We start from the raw sequence: 16,851 nt of genomic DNA on the forward strand, positions 1-16,851 counted from the left end.
TACAAACACCTATCATCCCAACTTAAAAAAATGAAACAGAGAGATCACAAAGAAAATGAGGAAGAGAGAGTCCAAGAGGAAAACACATTCAGTAAGGCAACTTCCAAGCGCTTCAGCACAGCAAAACATTTCAAGCAGTGTCACTAAGAGACCTCATAAACTTATTGGCTTATTGCATCAAAAACAAAGGAGATCCTACTACTGTTTTAATGATGCATCCTTTGAATATCAGAAAGATTGTTAAGAGTTGTCTTGCTAGTTTCTGACTCGCAAGAACAGCAGAAAGGTTGCAGCAACCACGTATATGGAGAAACCATCGTACAATGTCTTGGACAGACCCACTTCCACAGAACAAGAGTAGATCAAAGTTCGAACCTTTGTAATCTTATCAATAATGAAAACTCAAATTGATGACAAATTATATAAAAAACGAATGCAATACTTGGGATTAGACCAATCTATGTCTTTTATTTACAAAATAGTTTCCTTCTTTTTCTTTCCTCAATACACACAAAAGTCTATAACAAGAAGAAAAGAATCAAGATGCATAACGTTCCAGCCAAATCCTCAAAAAACGAATATTATCACCTAAAGCTTTCTCTCTACATATGTCTCCTTGTTAAGGTGTAGTAACAAAATGAATAATCATTCTTCTTCTGTCCCTAATTTGGATTGACAAGGCTTACCGCTCAGCTTGTTAATTTTAGTCCTTAGATCCCTCCCCAATTCAAGAACTTCTTCACTTCATCATAAAAAACCAAGATAGCAGCCGAACCTGTGCTTCTAAACATATTAGAGAGTGCTCCACGGTAAAAAGAAGCCAACCCCTCACTCCTATATATCTTCTTCCAACAATCCAATGTGTTACGGTACATCGGATGCTCCATCCCGGATTGCATCATTATCCTTCTACGAACTGTATCCAACGGGTAAGAAGCCAATCCAGCAGATGTAGTCACAGCTTGAGCCAAACCCCATCTCTTCCACAATGCCAACTCTGGTTTTGTATCCTCTGAGAAAATCTCCTTAACCGTATCAAACCCTCCAAAGTATAAGCCACGGTGAATAACCACACCGTGAAGAGACGCAGGTAAGCCTCTATAGATTCCTCTAACCCCATCTTTCTTGTGAATCGTCGACAAGAAATGATGGATTCCTCTGAACTGACGAGCTTCAGGCTTCCCAATGTCAGCAGCTAAACGAGTGTGTGCGATATCAAGAGGGTAAACAACAATCAAAGCAGTACAACCAGCTGCAGAACCAGCCATGAAATTAGCTAATGCACCAGAGAAGATATGATTCTCTTGAGAGCTACTGTTTCTAAGAATGCTTCTATATAGATCCTTTAGAGAGAAATTGAGAGCAACTGAAGGGTAATAACGAAGCACACTGCTACCATTGCCTCTCCACAAAGATAAAACACCTTCTTCTCTGACCGTACGGAAGATAAAATCGAACATTCCTTTGAACCTTCTCTTCCCTGCGTCTCCAACGATTGCGATGTTGCTCTCTTGTGTTTGTAACAAAAGCTTCGCTCTTTCGATTGGAGCCACGATCGTGTGAACAACGCCTCCCATTACAGCACCAGCAAGCAAATCTTTTTGGAAATGTTTGAGAGTTTGAGGAAGCGATAATGGTGGTTGATTCCTTCGATTTCTTGATGGATCCTCGGCTTCTCTTGAAATGCGCATCTTCAAAAAATGCAGTCAACAAGACACAAAAGTCTCGATCTTTGAACGAAAGAAACCAAATTTGAAAATGGGTTCGATTCGAAATCCTCAATCCGGCATTATATTGGGAACGAAACGATTACTCATAAGCAACACAACTCGTGGATTCTAAAGAAACAGGGGAAATCAAGAAAACCCTAGAAATTCTCATAAAGAGAAAAACCAAAACCTCACGCGACGATTTAGAATCACAAAGAAAAAAGAAAGACAGGGATATCTTTGTACTCGATTGATGGAGATGGTTTGGTACCTTGCGTGGATTCGAACTCAAGCCACAACGAGATAAAAGGTGTAAGCTTTCAAGAGATGCTGCGAAAGATAGAAGAACTTTAGACTTAGGATTCTGATACATCAAATATTGGGCTTGGGCTTGACGTTTACAGCCCATTATATAATATCTAATTTCATCAAAATTGCAAGCCTTGAAATAATCAGCAGAAAATAAATTTGTCATCACTCTGTTACAGTTTCCATGATCAAAGTAATGAGACCTTAGAAGTTAGAAGTACGACTTAAGAAAAACAAAAAAAAATAAGTGAACAGAGAACTGCAGATTTACCGTATTGAGCTTGAGAACTTGTAGTTTAGGAGAACTTTGGAGTATCAAAGTAAGTAGTTCCCACCATTTTGGGCAACATCGATCCACATAGCTCCAGGTGGACGAGCTGATAGAAGTCAATATTATGCTGAAGATGCATAGAGAATGTCAGAACCATAAACACATGAGGTAGTAGTGCAAATGACAAATATTTGAATCACACAACAAAAGAAAAGAAAGACAGAGATGGTTTGGTTCCTTGCGTGAATTCGAACTCAAGCCACAACTAGATAAAAGGGAGATGAAAAAAAGGCGTAAGCTTTCAAGAGATGCTGCGAGTGCGAAACATAGAACAGAGACGGGAGAAGTTTGATAATAACTAATTTAATCAACAGTTCCTTTCTTTTGAGAATAAAACCAGTAGAGGGGGAATTCATACACTGACTAATATGTAGTTTTCTCTCTATTAAACATACCACATCTTAATAGCTTGAACAGACTACTAAATCTTTTTTTTTTATCCAGAAGAAGCTGACATGAGCTTGAAGCCCTAGGCAGAGAAATCAACTCCTTGCGTTTCTGAGTTGGAATTTTCTCCCAAGAAAAGATGGCGGCAGTCTTTAACATTCTTGCGTTCTTGAGGATGTACGCCACCACTTTCTTCTCTTCCCGTCTTCCATTGTAATTTTCCCACTCAAAATTATTAAGATGGCTCAGCAAACACTCAGGAACAGAACTCGGTTGTCCCCAGTGACCTTCAATGGACTTCGTTTTACTACCAAAGCGCTCCTTACACTAATACAAATTATAGTATATTAGACCATGAAACTAGAACTTAAGACACTAAAACAAGTTAAGAAACATATGTATCAGGAGGGGAGGGTATATGTACTATATTCAGTTTGAGAACTTGCAGTTTAGGAGAACTTTCAAGCATCCAAGTAAGTAGATCCCACCACTTTGGGCTGCATCCACATAGCTCTAGGTGAACAAGCTGATAGAATTCAATACGATGCTGAAGCTGCATAGAGAAAGACAGAAACATACACACATTAGTAATAGCGCAATGAAAAAAATATTCACATCACAGAAAATATGTTGTGTTTTTGTTTACCATTGAACCATGTAAACATAAAGAGAGGTGCTTGACTGATGTAAGAGATCTCATCAGCTTTTCAGGACTTTGGCAAACAAGCTTCACATTCGCCTCAACCACCTCAGGCATATTCTCACTCGAACACAAATGACCAAAGTCATAGATATCTACATAGTTCAAGTACTTCAAAGACGGGACATTAATCACAAAACTATCGTTGGAAAAGACTCGTGGTATTTCTAGAAAAAAGCATCCTTCTTCTCTATACACATCAATTATAGATAATATCTCTAAGGAAGGCATTATAACAGAGAAGGATTTGAAAGACCAATGTTCACTTTTGTCCACAACCAACTCCTAGAGAACAGGACAACCCGCTAAAAGATTGCGGTGGGATTCTTCGTCTATGTACTGCACACTTTCAGAGACGAAAGCGTAACCTCAAGATCCCAAGGAACATCCAGAATAATCGTTTTATAGAGTTTCAAAACCACAAGGTTCTCAAACGTATACAGCCACAATGGCAATATGAATGACTTATCATCAGCGAGGAGAAAACGGTAAATCTCAAGTTCACGCACTTGGCGAGCAATGGCCATTCTGATCCATGTTGCCATATCATCAGTACTTGACAAAGTACCAAGATAGAACTTCAAAGTCTCGAGACGCGGAGACTTCTGCAATACCATAAACCTGTCGACATGTTGTCGAAACCTCTTAAAACTAGCTACTATCATAAACTTCATCGCGGTGGAACCCATCGTCAAAATCAAGTTTATGAACCATTGTCCAAAGAAACTTCCAACGTTTCGACAAAAACATCGTTTCAACAACATCTTTGGTAGGGAGTTCTGACAAAATCTTCAAGAGCAAATCATCCGAGAGATTACTAATCCTGTCCATTTCTAAAACCCTAATCAAAACCTTACAGATTCAATCGAAGATGTATCTGATTACAATACCAAAACAGCAACAAGAACACCAAAGCTATTACGGGATTCAAAGTCTGCAGCTTCCATGGAACTAAAACAAACCCTAACAAGCTCAAATCTAGGAGAAGAGAAGAAACCCAAAAACGAAGACGATGAAGCAGAATCAAAAGAACCGATACTTCTCCTTGAGGTTGATTCTGTTTCTCCGTGCTTTGAACCACATTGAGAAAGGAAACAATGAGTAAAGAGTGTGAAAATGAGAGTGACAGAGATGCTCTGGCCTCTGGATTCTGTAGATTGTAGAAGAACAACAGAGAGAGAGAGAGAGAGAGAGAGAGAGAGAGAGAGAGAAAGGTAAAGGTGTAAGCTTTCAAGAGAGGCTGGGAAACATAGAAGAACTGAGACTGAGAATTCTAATACATCAAATATTGGGCTTGTACTTGGTGGGCTCAACGTTTATAGCCCAAAAATATAATAACTAATTTAATCAAAATTGAAAGAGAGAGAAAAAAATCAGTAAAAATATATATTCGCCGCAAAATTTATATTTATTCATAAAATAAAAACTTGGAAGAGAATAAGCATAATCGAAAAATTTTAAATCATTATTTACAATGATGAGGTTGGAAAAAAATACTCACTTCGTTAGACGTAAAAAAAGAGAAGAAAATTTATTTTTAAAAACATATGTTTAGATGTTCAGAACTCAAACAAGACACAGATCTTGATACTAGTAAGTAGTCATCACTTTGTTACATTTTCCTTAGATCGTCTTCTTGAAAACAAAATATGATAGCAAATAAGATAAGATTATCCAACGTCTCTAGAATTCCAGACCATATCCTAATAGTTGAACTTGAACCCCTATGCAGAGACACCAACTCCTTCCTTATTGCCTTTTTCTTCCATTCAAGACACATATAAGAGACAGATGCAGTCTTTAAATGTCTAGCGTTCTTAAGAATATACGCCACCAGTTTCTTATCTTCCTCTCTTCCATTGTAGTGCTTCCACTCGAAAGTATTGAGATGGTTCAACAAGCATTCAGGAACAGAGAACTCGGTTGTCCCCAACAACCCTCAATAGGCTTGTATACCCTACTCAACCAGTGTTTCTTACACTAATAAAATACAAATAAAAGTTGAACTTAAGATAAAGAAAAAAAAAAAAAAAAGAAAAAAAAAGAAAAAAAAAAGACAAGTGCATAAAGAAACTGAATGCAAGTTGCGGTAAATGTACCTTGTTGAGCTTGAGAACTTGTAATTTTCGAGAAATTTCAAGCATCCAAGTAAATAGTTCCCACCACTTAGAAGCATGTAGACATAGCTCCAGATGAACAAGCTGATGATACACAATATGGTCCTCACGCTGCATTGAGAATCTCGGGAAAAAAAAAACCACATGAGTAATGTAATGACACAGAATTAGAATCATAAAAACAAACAAAGAAACAGTTTCTTATTACCACTGAAGCGGATATGGATAAACACAAAGAGAGTCGCTTTACAGGTACAATAGATTCCATTAACACCTCAGGACATTCTCCAACAACATTAACATTTGCCTCAGCCATTTCAATCATATACGGGCAATACACGACAACTTTACCAGATACATATATGTACAATGTTCAAGTACTTCAAATATGGAGCATCTATCACAAGTTTTGAATCACAATCGTCATCCGACGTATCGAGGATAGATAATCTCTCCAAGGAAGGAACTTGAACACAGACACATGACAGAGAGCTGTTTTCACTTTTATCCATAACCAACTCTTCTAGCACAGGACAACCTGACAAAAGCCTACAGTGACATGCATAGGTTTTGTACTTTACACAAAGAAGGTGTAACGATTTCAGAGACGGAAGACGAACATCTTTAGTGATAACATCCAAAAGAATGGTATTAGTGAGTTTCAAGACCTCGAGCTTCGCATACACATAGAGACTCCTCGGCAGTACGATCGATTCATGATACTCGTAATAATCAACAGAATGAGAAATTTCAAGTTCAAGTTGACGCACACGGCGAACTATTCCAATTCTCATCCAATGTGCCATATCTTCAGAGTTGCACCAGGGACCAACTTTGAACTTCAAAGTATCTATAACAGGAGCCTTATGCAACACCATAACCCTATCAACAAACTGAAGAAATCTTTCGTAACTGGAAGGGATGCCATTAACAGAATCCTCATTGATGCAACGCTCGAAATTGTCATCAAAATCAAGTTTATGAATCATCTCCCAAAGAAACTTCCATCGTTTTGACAAAACCGTGGTGGCGAATACATCTTTGGTAGGAAGTAGTGAACAAATCTTCAAGAGCAAATCATCCGATAGCGTACTGATGATGTCCATACTGAGGGCCTTATTTAAACCCTTTAAACTCCAAAATATTTCAGATTCAACAAGAATACCAAAGGTCACTTAGGGTTTCAAAGCATGTAACATAGAAATACCGATGGATGATACCCTAAAAAGCTCAAAATTGAAATAAATGAAGAGAGTGAGAAAAGAAGAAACCTGGAAACAGAATCAAAGGATCTATACATGAGGTTGCTTCTGTTACTCGAATGAGCCATGATTTGGAACTTGGAAGTTGGAAAGATACTGAAGAGTGAGAGTGATATATCATGTATGAATATATTTGGGCTCAACGGATGGGCCAAATATTTAGTAGTATGTGATATATATAGTCCAATTAAATAAATAATTCAGTAAATAATCTCATTCATAATACGAGAGAGGTTGGAAAGAAAATAAAAACACTTATTTGTGTAAGTTGAGTTCAACTACTTCACTCTTGGAACACAATCTCTTCTCAAACCAAAATAAGTTTACATGAACTTGAAGCTCTAGGAAGAGAAACCAACTCTTTGAGTTTCCTAGTTGCCTTTTCCTTCGATTCAAATTCCAAAGCAGAGAAAGTCGCAGTCTTCAAACACCTTGCGTTCCTAAGGATGTACGTCATCAGTTTCTTCTCTTCCTCTCTTCCATTGTAGTACTTCCACACGAAAGTGTTGAGATGGAACAACAAGCATTCAGGAACAGAACTCGGTTGTACCCAACGATCTTCAATATTAGGCTCTATGGAACAAAACCAGCGTTCCTTACACTAACATAATATAAAATTATATAGTGTATTAGACCTTCTATATAGAGCTTAAGACAATGAAAAAGTGAGAAAATATACCAACAGGTTGACGTAAATGTACCTTGTTGAGCTTGAGAACTTGTAATTTAGGAGAAATTTTGAGCATCCAATTAAGTAAATTCCACCATTTTGGGCCACCTCCACATAGCTCTAGGTGAACAAGCTGACAAAAGTCAATACGATGCTGAAGCTGCATAAAAAAGAAGTTGGAAACATAAGCACATGGGTAATAGTTGAATGCAAACTATTCAAATCACAAAAACAGAACATGGTTTGTTTCTCCTTACCATTGACCCGTATAAACATAAAGAGAGGCGCTTGACTGATGTGAGAGATCTCATTAGCTTCTCAGGACGTTCGCAAACAAGCTTTACATTAGCCTCAACCAACTAAGTCATATTCTCACTCGAACACGAATGACCATAGTCATATGTATCTTCATAGTTCAAGTACTTCAAAGACGGAACATTAATCACAATTTTTCTGTTTAAAACGTTTGTGTACTCAACAGAGTCTTGTTCGTGATGCTTTTTCAGGATAGATAATCTTTGTAAGGTAGGCATAATGACATGTAAAGATGGTACAGGGTGGAGTTTACGTATGTCAAGAACCAACTCTTCAAGAACGGGACAACCCGCTAAAAGCCTGTCAAGATAAGTTTTGTATACGTGCTGCACCCTCAAGAGATGTAATGATTTCAGAGACGAAAGACAAACCTGATCCTTCTGATCAACAAACAAAAGTATCGATCCACAAAGTTTCAAAGCCACAAGCTTTTCGAATGTATACAAACACATTGGCACTATGATTGACATGAAACGGACTTCAAGACACCGGTTAACTTCAAGTTTGCGCACACGGCGAGCAATTGCAAATCTAATCCATGTTGACATGTCATCAGTGTTGGGCAAGCAACATCCAAGGTTGAACTTCGAAGTTTCAAGAACCGGAGACTTATGCGATACCAAAAACCTGTCAATATATTCTTGAAATTTCCTGTAAGGAACAGCATTCTTGCCGATGTATTCCTTTACACTATCATCAAAATCAAGCTTTGTAACCATCGTCCAAAGAAGCTTCCAACGCTTCGACAAAAGCATCGTTGCGACTACATCTTTGGTAGGAAGTTCTGACAAAATCTTCAAGAGCAAATCATCCGACAAATTACTAATCCTATCCATAATACTAAACACTAATCAAAAACCCCTGTTCAACTCGAATACCTTTCAGATATAGTTGAAGATGTATCTTATTACACACCCAAAACAGCAAACAAGAACACCACAACGAACCCTAACAAGTTCAAATCGTTACGAACGAGGAGAAGAGAGAGAAGCCAAAAAAAACCTAGACGATGAAGAATAATCAAAAGAATACTTCGCCATGAGGTTGTTAATTAATTTATGTATCTCCGTGCTTTGGACCACCTTGAGAGAGATCAAACGGGTTTTGGTTTCAAACGTATACGGCCCAATTTTTAGTACCGTGCTTTGGACCACCTTGGTATTGATTAATATCTATTTAATTATTTTTAGTATATGCTCGAAATTACAATTTTTTAGTATAGGCTCAAAATTACAACCCTAGTTTGGGGGTTAGAAATGTTCTTTCCTTCCGAACTGATTTATGTATGGAGGAGCTTATCACCGTTAGGAGTTCCGAATTGAATGGGAGTGTTTGAATGCTAAAAATGTATATTACTGCTTTTCGTGAAAAAATACCAATTGAAGTGGAGGGTTTCTTCAAACAACAAGGAGCTGGGTCAACTATTCAATCAAATAATATTGAGCATGTTTCCCATCTCTTCTCGAGAAACAAGTGGGCTATTTCTTTGCAGAATTGTGCTCAATTTCATATGTGGCAATTCCACCAAGATCTCTTCGTTAGTTGGGGGAAGAATCCGCACGAATCAGATTTTTTTAGGAAAATATCGAGAGAGAATTGGATTTGGTTAGACAATGTGTGGCTGGTAAACAAGGATAGATTTTTTAGCAAGGTACGAAACGTATCGTCAAATATTCAATATGATTCTACAAGATCTAGTTTCGTTCAAGTAACGGATTCTAGCCAATTGAACGGATCTTCTGATCAATTCATAGATCCTTTCGATTCCATTAGTAATGAGGATTCGGAATATCACACATTGATCAATCAAAGAGAGATTCAACAACTAAAAGAAGGATCGATTCTTTTGGATCCTTCCTTTATTCAAACGGAAGGAAGAGAGATAGAATCAGACCGATTCTCTAAATACCTTTCTGGCTATTCCTCAATGCCCCGGCTATTCACGGAACGTGAGAAGCGGATGAATAATCATCTGCTTCCGGAAGAAAGCGAAGAATTTCTTGGGAATCCTACAAGAGCCATTCGTTCTTTTTTCTCTGACAGATGGTCAGAACTTCATCTGGGTTCGAATCCTACTGAGAGGTCCACTAGGGATCAGAAATTGTTGAAGAAAGAACAAGATGTTTCTTTTGTCCCTTCCAGGCGATCGGAAAATAAAGAAATAGTTAATATATTCAAGATAATTACGTATTTACAAAATACCGTTTCAATTCATTCTATTTCATCAGATCTGGGATGTGATATGGTTCCGAAGGATGAACTGGCTATGGACAGTTCCAATAAGATTTCATTCTTGAACAAAAATCCATTTTTTGATTTATTTCATCTAGTCCATGAACGGAAGAGGGGGGGATACACGTTACGCCACGAGTCAGAAGAGAGATTTCAAGAAATGGCAGATCTATTCACTCTATCAATAACCGAGCCGGATCTGGTGTATCATAAGGGATTTGCCTTTTCTATTGATTCCTACGGATTGGATCAAAGACAATTCTTGAAGGAGGTTTTCAACTTCAGGGATGAATCGAAAAAGAAATCTTTATTGGTTCTACCTCCTATTTTTTATGAAGAAAATGAATCTTTTTATCGAAGGATCAGAAAAAATTGGGTCCGGATCTCCTGCAGGAATTATTTGAAAGATCCAAAAAGAGTGGTATTTGCTAGCAACAACATAATGGAGGCAGTCAATCAATATAGATTGATCCGAAATATGATTCAAATCCAATTCCAATATAGTCCCTATGGGTACATAAGAAATGTATTGAATCGATTCTTTTTAATGAAGAGACCTGATCGCAACTTCGAATATGGAATTCAAAGGGATCTGATAGGAAATGATACTCTGAATCATAGAACTATAATGAAAGATACGATCAACCAACATTTATCGAATTTGAAAAAGAGTCAGAAGAAATGGTTCGATCCACTTATTTTTCTTTCTCAAACCGAGAGATCCATAAATCGGGATCCTAATGCATATAGATACAAATGGTCCAATGGGAGCAAGAATTTCCAGGAGCATTTGGAACATTTCGTTTCTGAGCAGAAGAGCCGTTTTCAAGTAGTGTTCGATCAATTATGTATTAATCAATATTCGATTGATTGGTCTGAGGTTATTGATAAAAAAGATTTGTCTAAGTCACTTCGTTTCTTTTTGTCTAAGTTACTTCGTTTCTTTTTGTCCAAGTTACTTCTCTTATTGTCTAAGTTACTTCTCTTTTTGTCTAACTCACTTCCTTTTTTCTTTGTGAGTTTCGAGAATATCCCCATTCATAGGTCTGAGATCCACATCTATGAATTGAAAGGTCCGAACGATCAACTTTGCAATCAGTTGTTAGAATCAATAGGTCTTCAAATCGTTCATTTGAAAAAATTGAAACCCTTTTTATTGGATGATCATAATACTTCTCAAAACTCGAAATTCTTGATCAATGGAGGAACAATATCACCATTTTTGTTCAATAAAATACCAAAGTGGATGATTGACTCATTCCATACTAGAAAGAATCGTAGGAAATCTTTTGATAACACGGATTCCTATTTCTCAATTGTATCCCACGATCAAGACAATTGGCTGAATCCCGTGAAACCATTTCAGAGAAGTTCATTGATATTTTCTTTTTCTAAAGCAAACTGACTTCGATTCTTGAATAATCCACATCACTTCTGCTTCTATTGTAACAAAAGATTCCCTTTTATGTGGAAAAGGCCCGTCTCAATAATTCTGATTTTACGTATGGACAATTCCTCACTATCTTGTTCATTCACAACAAAATATTTTCTTCGTGCGGTGGTAAAAAAAAAAACATGCTTTTTTGGAGAGTGATACTATTTCACCTTCGTCAAACGAGTCACAAGTATCTAACATATTCATATCTAACGATTTTCCACAAAGTGGTGACGAAAGGTATAACTTGTACAAATCGTTCCATTTTCCAATTCGATCCAATCCATTAGTTCGTAGAGCTATTTACTCGATTGCAGACATTTCTGGAACACCTCTAATAGAGGGACAAAGAGTCAATTTTGAAAGAACGTATTGTCAAACTCTTTCAGATATGAATCTATCCGATTCAGAAGAGAAGAGCTTGCATCAGTATCTCAATTTCAATTCAAACATGGGTTTGATTCACATTCCATGTTCTGATAAATATTTACAGAGGAAAAAACGGAGTCTTTGCCTAAAAAAATGCGTTGACAAAGGGCAGATGGATAGAACCTTTCAACGAGATAGTGCTTTTTCAACTCTCTCAAAATGGAATCTATTCCAAACATATATGCCATGGTTCTTTACTTTGACAGGGTACAAATATCTAAATTTGATAATTTTAGATACTTTTTCAGACCTACTGCGGATACTAAGTAGCAGTCAAAAATTTGTATCCATTTTTCATGATATTATGCATGGATTAGATATATCATGGCGAATTCTTCAGAAAAAATTGTGTCTTCCACAAAGGAATCTGATAAGTGAGATTTCGAGTAAGTCTTTACATAATCTTCTTCTGTCCGAAGAAATGATTCATCGAAATAATGAGTCATCATTGATATCGACACATCTGAGATCGCCAAATGTTCGTGAGGTCCTCTATTCAATCCTTTTCCTTCTTCTTGTTGCTGGATATATCGTTCGTACACATCTTCTCTTTGTTTCCCGAGCCTATAGTGAGTTACAGACAGAGTTCGAAAAGATCAAATCTTTGATGATTCCATCATACATGATTGAGTTGCGAAAACTTCTGGATAGGTATCCTACATCTGAACTGAATTCTTTCTGGTTAAAGAATCTTTTTCTAGTTGCTCTGGAACAATTAGGAGATTGTCTAGAAGAAATACGGGGTTCTGATGGCAACATGCTATGGGGTGGTGATCCTGCTTATGGGGTCAAATCAATACGTTCTAAGAAGAAAGATTTGAAAAAAAAAATTTCATCGATATCATCGATCTCATAAGTATCATACCAAATCCCATCAATCGAATCACTTTTTCGAGAAATACGAGATATCTAAGTCATACAAGTAAAGAGATCTATTCATTGATAAGAAAAATAAAAAAACGTGAGCGGTGATTGGATTGATGATAAAATAGAATCCTGGGTCGCGAACAGTGATTCGATTGATGATAAAGAAAGAGAATTCTTGGTTCAGTTCTCCACCTTAAGGGCAGAAAAAAGGACTGATCAAATTCTATTGAGTTTGACTCATAGTGATCATTTATCAAAGAATGACTATGGTTATCAAATGATTGAACAACCGGGAACAATTTACTTACGATACTTAGTTGACATTCATAAAAAGTATCTAATGAATTATGAGTTCAATACATCTTGTTTAGCAGAAAGACGGATATTCCTTGCTCATTATCAGACAATCACTTATTCACAAACTTCGTGTGGGGCTAATAGTTTTCATTTCCCGTCTCATGGAAAACCCTTTTCGCTCCGCTTAGCCCTATCCCCCTCTAGGAGTATTTTAGTGATAGGTTCTATAGGAACTGGACGATCCTATTTGGTCAAATACCTAGCGACAAACTCCTATGTTCCTTTCATTACAGTATTTCTGAACAAGTTCCTGGATAACAAGCCGAAAGGTTTTTTTATTGATGATATCAATATTGATGATAGTGACGATATTGATGCTAGTAACGATATTGATCGTGAACTTGATACAAAGCGGGAGCTTATAACTATGATGAATGCGCTAACTATGGATATGATGTCGGAAATAGATCGATTTTATATCACCCTTCAATTCGAATTAGCAAAAGAATTGTCTCCTTACATAATATGGATTCCAAACATTGTCTCCTTACATAATATGTGAATGAGTCGAGTTACTTAGCCCTCCGTCTATTGGTGAACTCGCTCTCCAGGGATTGTGAAAGATGTTCCACTAGAAATATTCTTGTTATTGCTTCGACTCATATTCCCCAAAAAGTGGATCCCGCTCTAATAGTCCCGAATAAATTAAATACATGCATTAAAATACGAAGGCTTCTTATTCCACAACAACGAAAGCACTTTTTCACTCTTTCCTATACTAGGGGATTTCACTTGGAAAAGAAAATGTTCCATACTAATGGATTCAAGTCAATAACCATTTTGGCTAAAAATGTATATTACTTTGCCATGAGGTTGTTAATTAATTTATGTATCTCCGTGCTTTGGACCACCTTGAGAGAGATCAAACGGGTTTTGGTTTCAAACATATACGGCCCAAACTGTTGTTTCCCTAGAAAAGAAGTTTGATTAATATCTATTTAATTATTTTTAGTATATGCTCGAAATTACAACTTTTTAGTATAGGCTCAAAATTACAACCCTAGTGTGGGGGTGAGAAGTGTTCTCTCCTTCCAAACTGATTTATGTGTGGAGGAGCTTATCACCGTTAGGAGTTCCGAACTGAATGGGAGTGTTTGAATGCTAAAAATGTATATTACTGCTTCAGAGCCAAAAAGAATATTTCCTCCCCTCAAAGACTTCCCCCCTTACATATTTATACAGACCAATTAATTACCCAATTCTGCGTAATTAATTTTACACGATTCTCGCGTCCTAATTAATCCACTTGAATGCTGGAATCTTTGACCGAGCTCGAACTGCGAGCTGACTAATATGACGCCTCTCCGCGCTCTCTTCTTTTCTCTGGGCCTGATGGGCCGACCAGTGCTACACCCTTGGCTCATTTAGCGTGCCCGGCCCAGGCCCTCTGCCTGTTATCCGAGATGGCATCCCAACTATCGAATAATTGCTAATCCTCATTTCCAAATCGTGGGTACAACAAGTTGCCCCCCAAGTCTTCCGAGCTGAGCAGTTCGGGGGACTTTTGATCTCCAAGCGATCGATTTTGGAAAACTGAATATTCCCCATATCCCCCTTATCTCCAAGATTTGATCGTGGTGATGATGAGATTTGCCGGGTAGCGTGTAAGTTATAAGAGAGAGGAAAAGCGGTCCGAGACCTTTTGCTTCCCCAGGTAATCATTACTCGCTGGTTCCGTGTATAAAGGTAAACTCAGTAAACTTCTCCCTCCTACTCTTAATTCTCAGTTTGCTTTCGTTTTGTCCTGCGTTTTTCTCTCTTTTCTTCTGTTAGTTTCTTTGCTTTCGCCGGAAAGTTCTTCGACCCTCCTCTATTTCTCACTACTTTTACCCGGAAATCATGTCTCCTCCAAAATCCTCATCGGGTAAAACCGTGAAACCTTTGATTCCGGGCGTTTATGGTCCCCATCAACTGTCAATTCTCTTTGCGGAGAATATAGCTGAGTTTAGAGGATCCACCGGGATTCTGCCTGAGATCGAGATCAGGTTCCCGGAAGCTCATGAATATCCAGAGAATCCACCTCCGGGCTACTGTTGCGCGTTCGAGATATTTTTCTCCGCGTGCAGACTATCGTTCCCCTTTCCCGAACTCATCATAAAGATGATGTTCGAACTGGGCTTCGCTCTCCCCCAGATGTACCCGAACTTCGTTCGAACCGTAATGTGTCTCCAGACTCTGGGGGAGGAGTTCGATTACAAGCTATCCCTGGCCGACTTTCTTCAGGTTTACACGGTGAAAATAGGTCGTACCAAGGGCACGCTTTATGTAAGTCCGCTCTCCGGGCTGAAGGTCTTTGATGACCTTCCCGAGAAAGACGAGAAATGGTAGAAGTCTTACTTCTTTTTCCCGGTTAACAAACTCACTTTTGGTCACCTCTCGAGTTCGCACATGTCAAAGTGGACTTCGAAAATTGGTAGAATGGTGTTCCTTGTTAGGTACAACCTCAATATATATATATATATATTTTGCTTCTTACCCTTTGTCGTTTCTATCTCAGATTACTTCGAGCGCGGATTGATTTGCCCTACATTTTGCGAGATTTTCTCGAGGTTCTGCAGCCATAGCCAGATCGCCTGGGATTCCTTTTCGTGTGAAAGGATTAGGGAGTCTACGGTGAGGCTCAGAGGACGTTCTCTCATTTGCTCTGACCCTATAAGCACTTCGGAGATGAACTATAGAGAAGAAAGGACTTGCCGACTTGCTGAGAAGGAGGCGAAGCTAAACATGGCGGCGGCTCTTGCTGAGGGCAAAGCTCGCCTTCCTACCAAGAAGTCCAGTTCGTCCGCCCCTGATATAGGCGGAACTCCCGCGTCCCCTGCTGGCCCTTCGAAGCTCCTCGCAGGTGCCTCCGGACCTTCGACCGATTCGTCCGAACCCCCCGTGATTGTCATAGCTGATTCTAGTGACGAGCCACGGGAGATCGCAGCTCCCTCCCCCCGTCAGCAAGGAAGCCTTCTGGTGAAATCAGTTCCCAGCAAACTGACTCGTCCAAAAAGAGGAAGGAACCCGAGACTTCCTCATCTTCCCGCGAGAAGAGCCGAGCCCGGACTAGTTCGTCGGGGGACGACCGGATTAGGTCCGGCTCGAAAGATGGGGGTCCCTCCTCGGAGAAGAGATCTAGGGAAGTGCCCCCTTCAAAAGAATCCGGAGGCTCCTCCGGGAGGTTACCTTCGAAGGAACTGCGTTCTTCCCCCCGAGGTAACGATAGCCCGAAGTGTTTCAATTTTGTTTTTCAGATGGGTACTGAGTAAAATAACATTGCTCAAATATTTCAGCTCCCCCTGCGTCCCCAGCTGACCTTATGAGGAGTTATACTCGGCCTGGAGTTCAGATTCCGGCGTTTGCCGATATGTCCGAACTAAACCACGCAAACTTCCTCCGCTTTGCGGACAAAATTGGCGAGGTTAGTGATGCATATACCCTTTCGTTTTTTTTTTACTTTACCACTTTCACCGCTTTTAACAAGCTGTGATTTTCCCAGCTGATGATCGAGTTTAACTCCTCGGTGGCATCTTACGAGGATCAACTGTTTGCTTCCACCTCATCTTCCAAGGTGAGCCTTCTTAAAGAGAGAATCGCCGACCTGGAAGCCCAGGTGGCAGAATACTCCAGGCCGGAAGCCGAAAATGCCGATACCGTGGCGAAGGCCGAACAGATCCGGGCTCGGATGAAGTGAGCCGAAGTTGAGGTGCTTGACCTCAGGGTTGCCAGTGAGGACCTCCGGGACAAAT

The 16,851-nt window shown here is 39.0% G+C and overlaps 2 protein-coding genes and 3 pseudogenes across 4 annotated transcripts; 1 reads left to right on the forward strand and 4 right to left on the reverse strand.

The window, feature by feature from the left end:
• Window positions 1–425: 425 nt before the first annotated feature.
• LOC104761705 (ADP/ATP translocase At5g56450) lies at window positions 426–2,045 on the reverse strand. The gene has a single exon (XM_087500255.1). The coding sequence runs from the start codon at window positions 1,689–1,691 to the stop codon at window positions 711–713; it is 981 nt and encodes a 326-aa protein (XP_087356381.1). The 5' UTR covers window positions 1,692–2,045; the 3' UTR covers window positions 426–710.
• A 606-nt stretch (window positions 2,046–2,651) lies between these two features.
• Window positions 2,652–4,663, reverse strand: LOC104761703 (putative FBD-associated F-box protein At3g50710; annotated as a pseudogene). The gene is made up of 3 exons (XR_015589499.1): window positions 3,383–4,663; window positions 3,161–3,289; window positions 2,652–3,063 (listed from the first exon to the last, which is right to left on the reverse strand). The product of XR_015589499.1 is annotated as a putative FBD-associated F-box protein At3g50710 (transcript).
• Window positions 4,664–5,048: 385 nt separating this feature from the next.
• LOC104763515 (putative FBD-associated F-box protein At3g50710 pseudogene) lies at window positions 5,049–6,659 on the reverse strand (annotated as a pseudogene).
• A 374-nt stretch (window positions 6,660–7,033) lies between these two features.
• Window positions 7,034–8,810, reverse strand: LOC104763516 (putative FBD-associated F-box protein At3g50710; annotated as a pseudogene). Its single transcript, XR_015588078.1, has 3 exons — window positions 7,743–8,810; window positions 7,517–7,645; window positions 7,034–7,416 (listed from the first exon to the last, which is right to left on the reverse strand). The product of XR_015588078.1 is annotated as a putative FBD-associated F-box protein At3g50710 (transcript).
• Window positions 8,811–14,959: 6,149 nt separating this feature from the next.
• LOC147923036 (uncharacterized) lies at window positions 14,960–16,796 on the forward strand. The gene is made up of 4 exons (XM_087497881.1): window positions 14,960–15,444; window positions 15,679–16,283; window positions 16,396–16,523; window positions 16,602–16,796. The coding sequence occupies exons 1-4, from the start codon at window positions 14,960–14,962 to the stop codon at window positions 16,794–16,796; spliced, it is 1,413 nt and encodes a 470-aa protein (XP_087354007.1).
• The last annotated feature ends 55 nt before the right edge of the window (window positions 16,797–16,851 follow it).

Source organism: Camelina sativa, chromosome 18, assembly GCF_030686135.1.
Source record: "Camelina sativa cultivar CO46 ecotype springtype chromosome 18, ASM3068613v1".
NCBI lineage: Eukaryota > Viridiplantae > Streptophyta > Magnoliopsida > Brassicales > Brassicaceae > Camelina > Camelina sativa.

Bases quoted from the DNA above. Each gene is read 5' to 3' on its own strand.
- LOC147923036 (XM_087497881.1), top strand. From the start codon at position 14,960: ATGTCTCCTCCAAAATCCTCATCGGGTAAAACCGTGAAACCTTTGATT. The intron at 16,284-16,395 runs GTTACCTTCGAA...CAAATATTTCAG, and splicing joins TCCGGAGGCTCCTCCGGGAG to CTCCCCCTGCGTCCCCAGCT. The intron at 16,524-16,601 runs GTTAGTGATGCA...TGATTTTCCCAG, and splicing joins TTGCGGACAAAATTGGCGAG to CTGATGATCGAGTTTAACTC.
- LOC104761705 (XM_087500255.1), bottom strand. From the start codon at position 1,691: ATGCGCATTTCAAGAGAAGCCGAGGATCCATCAAGAAATCGAAGGAAT.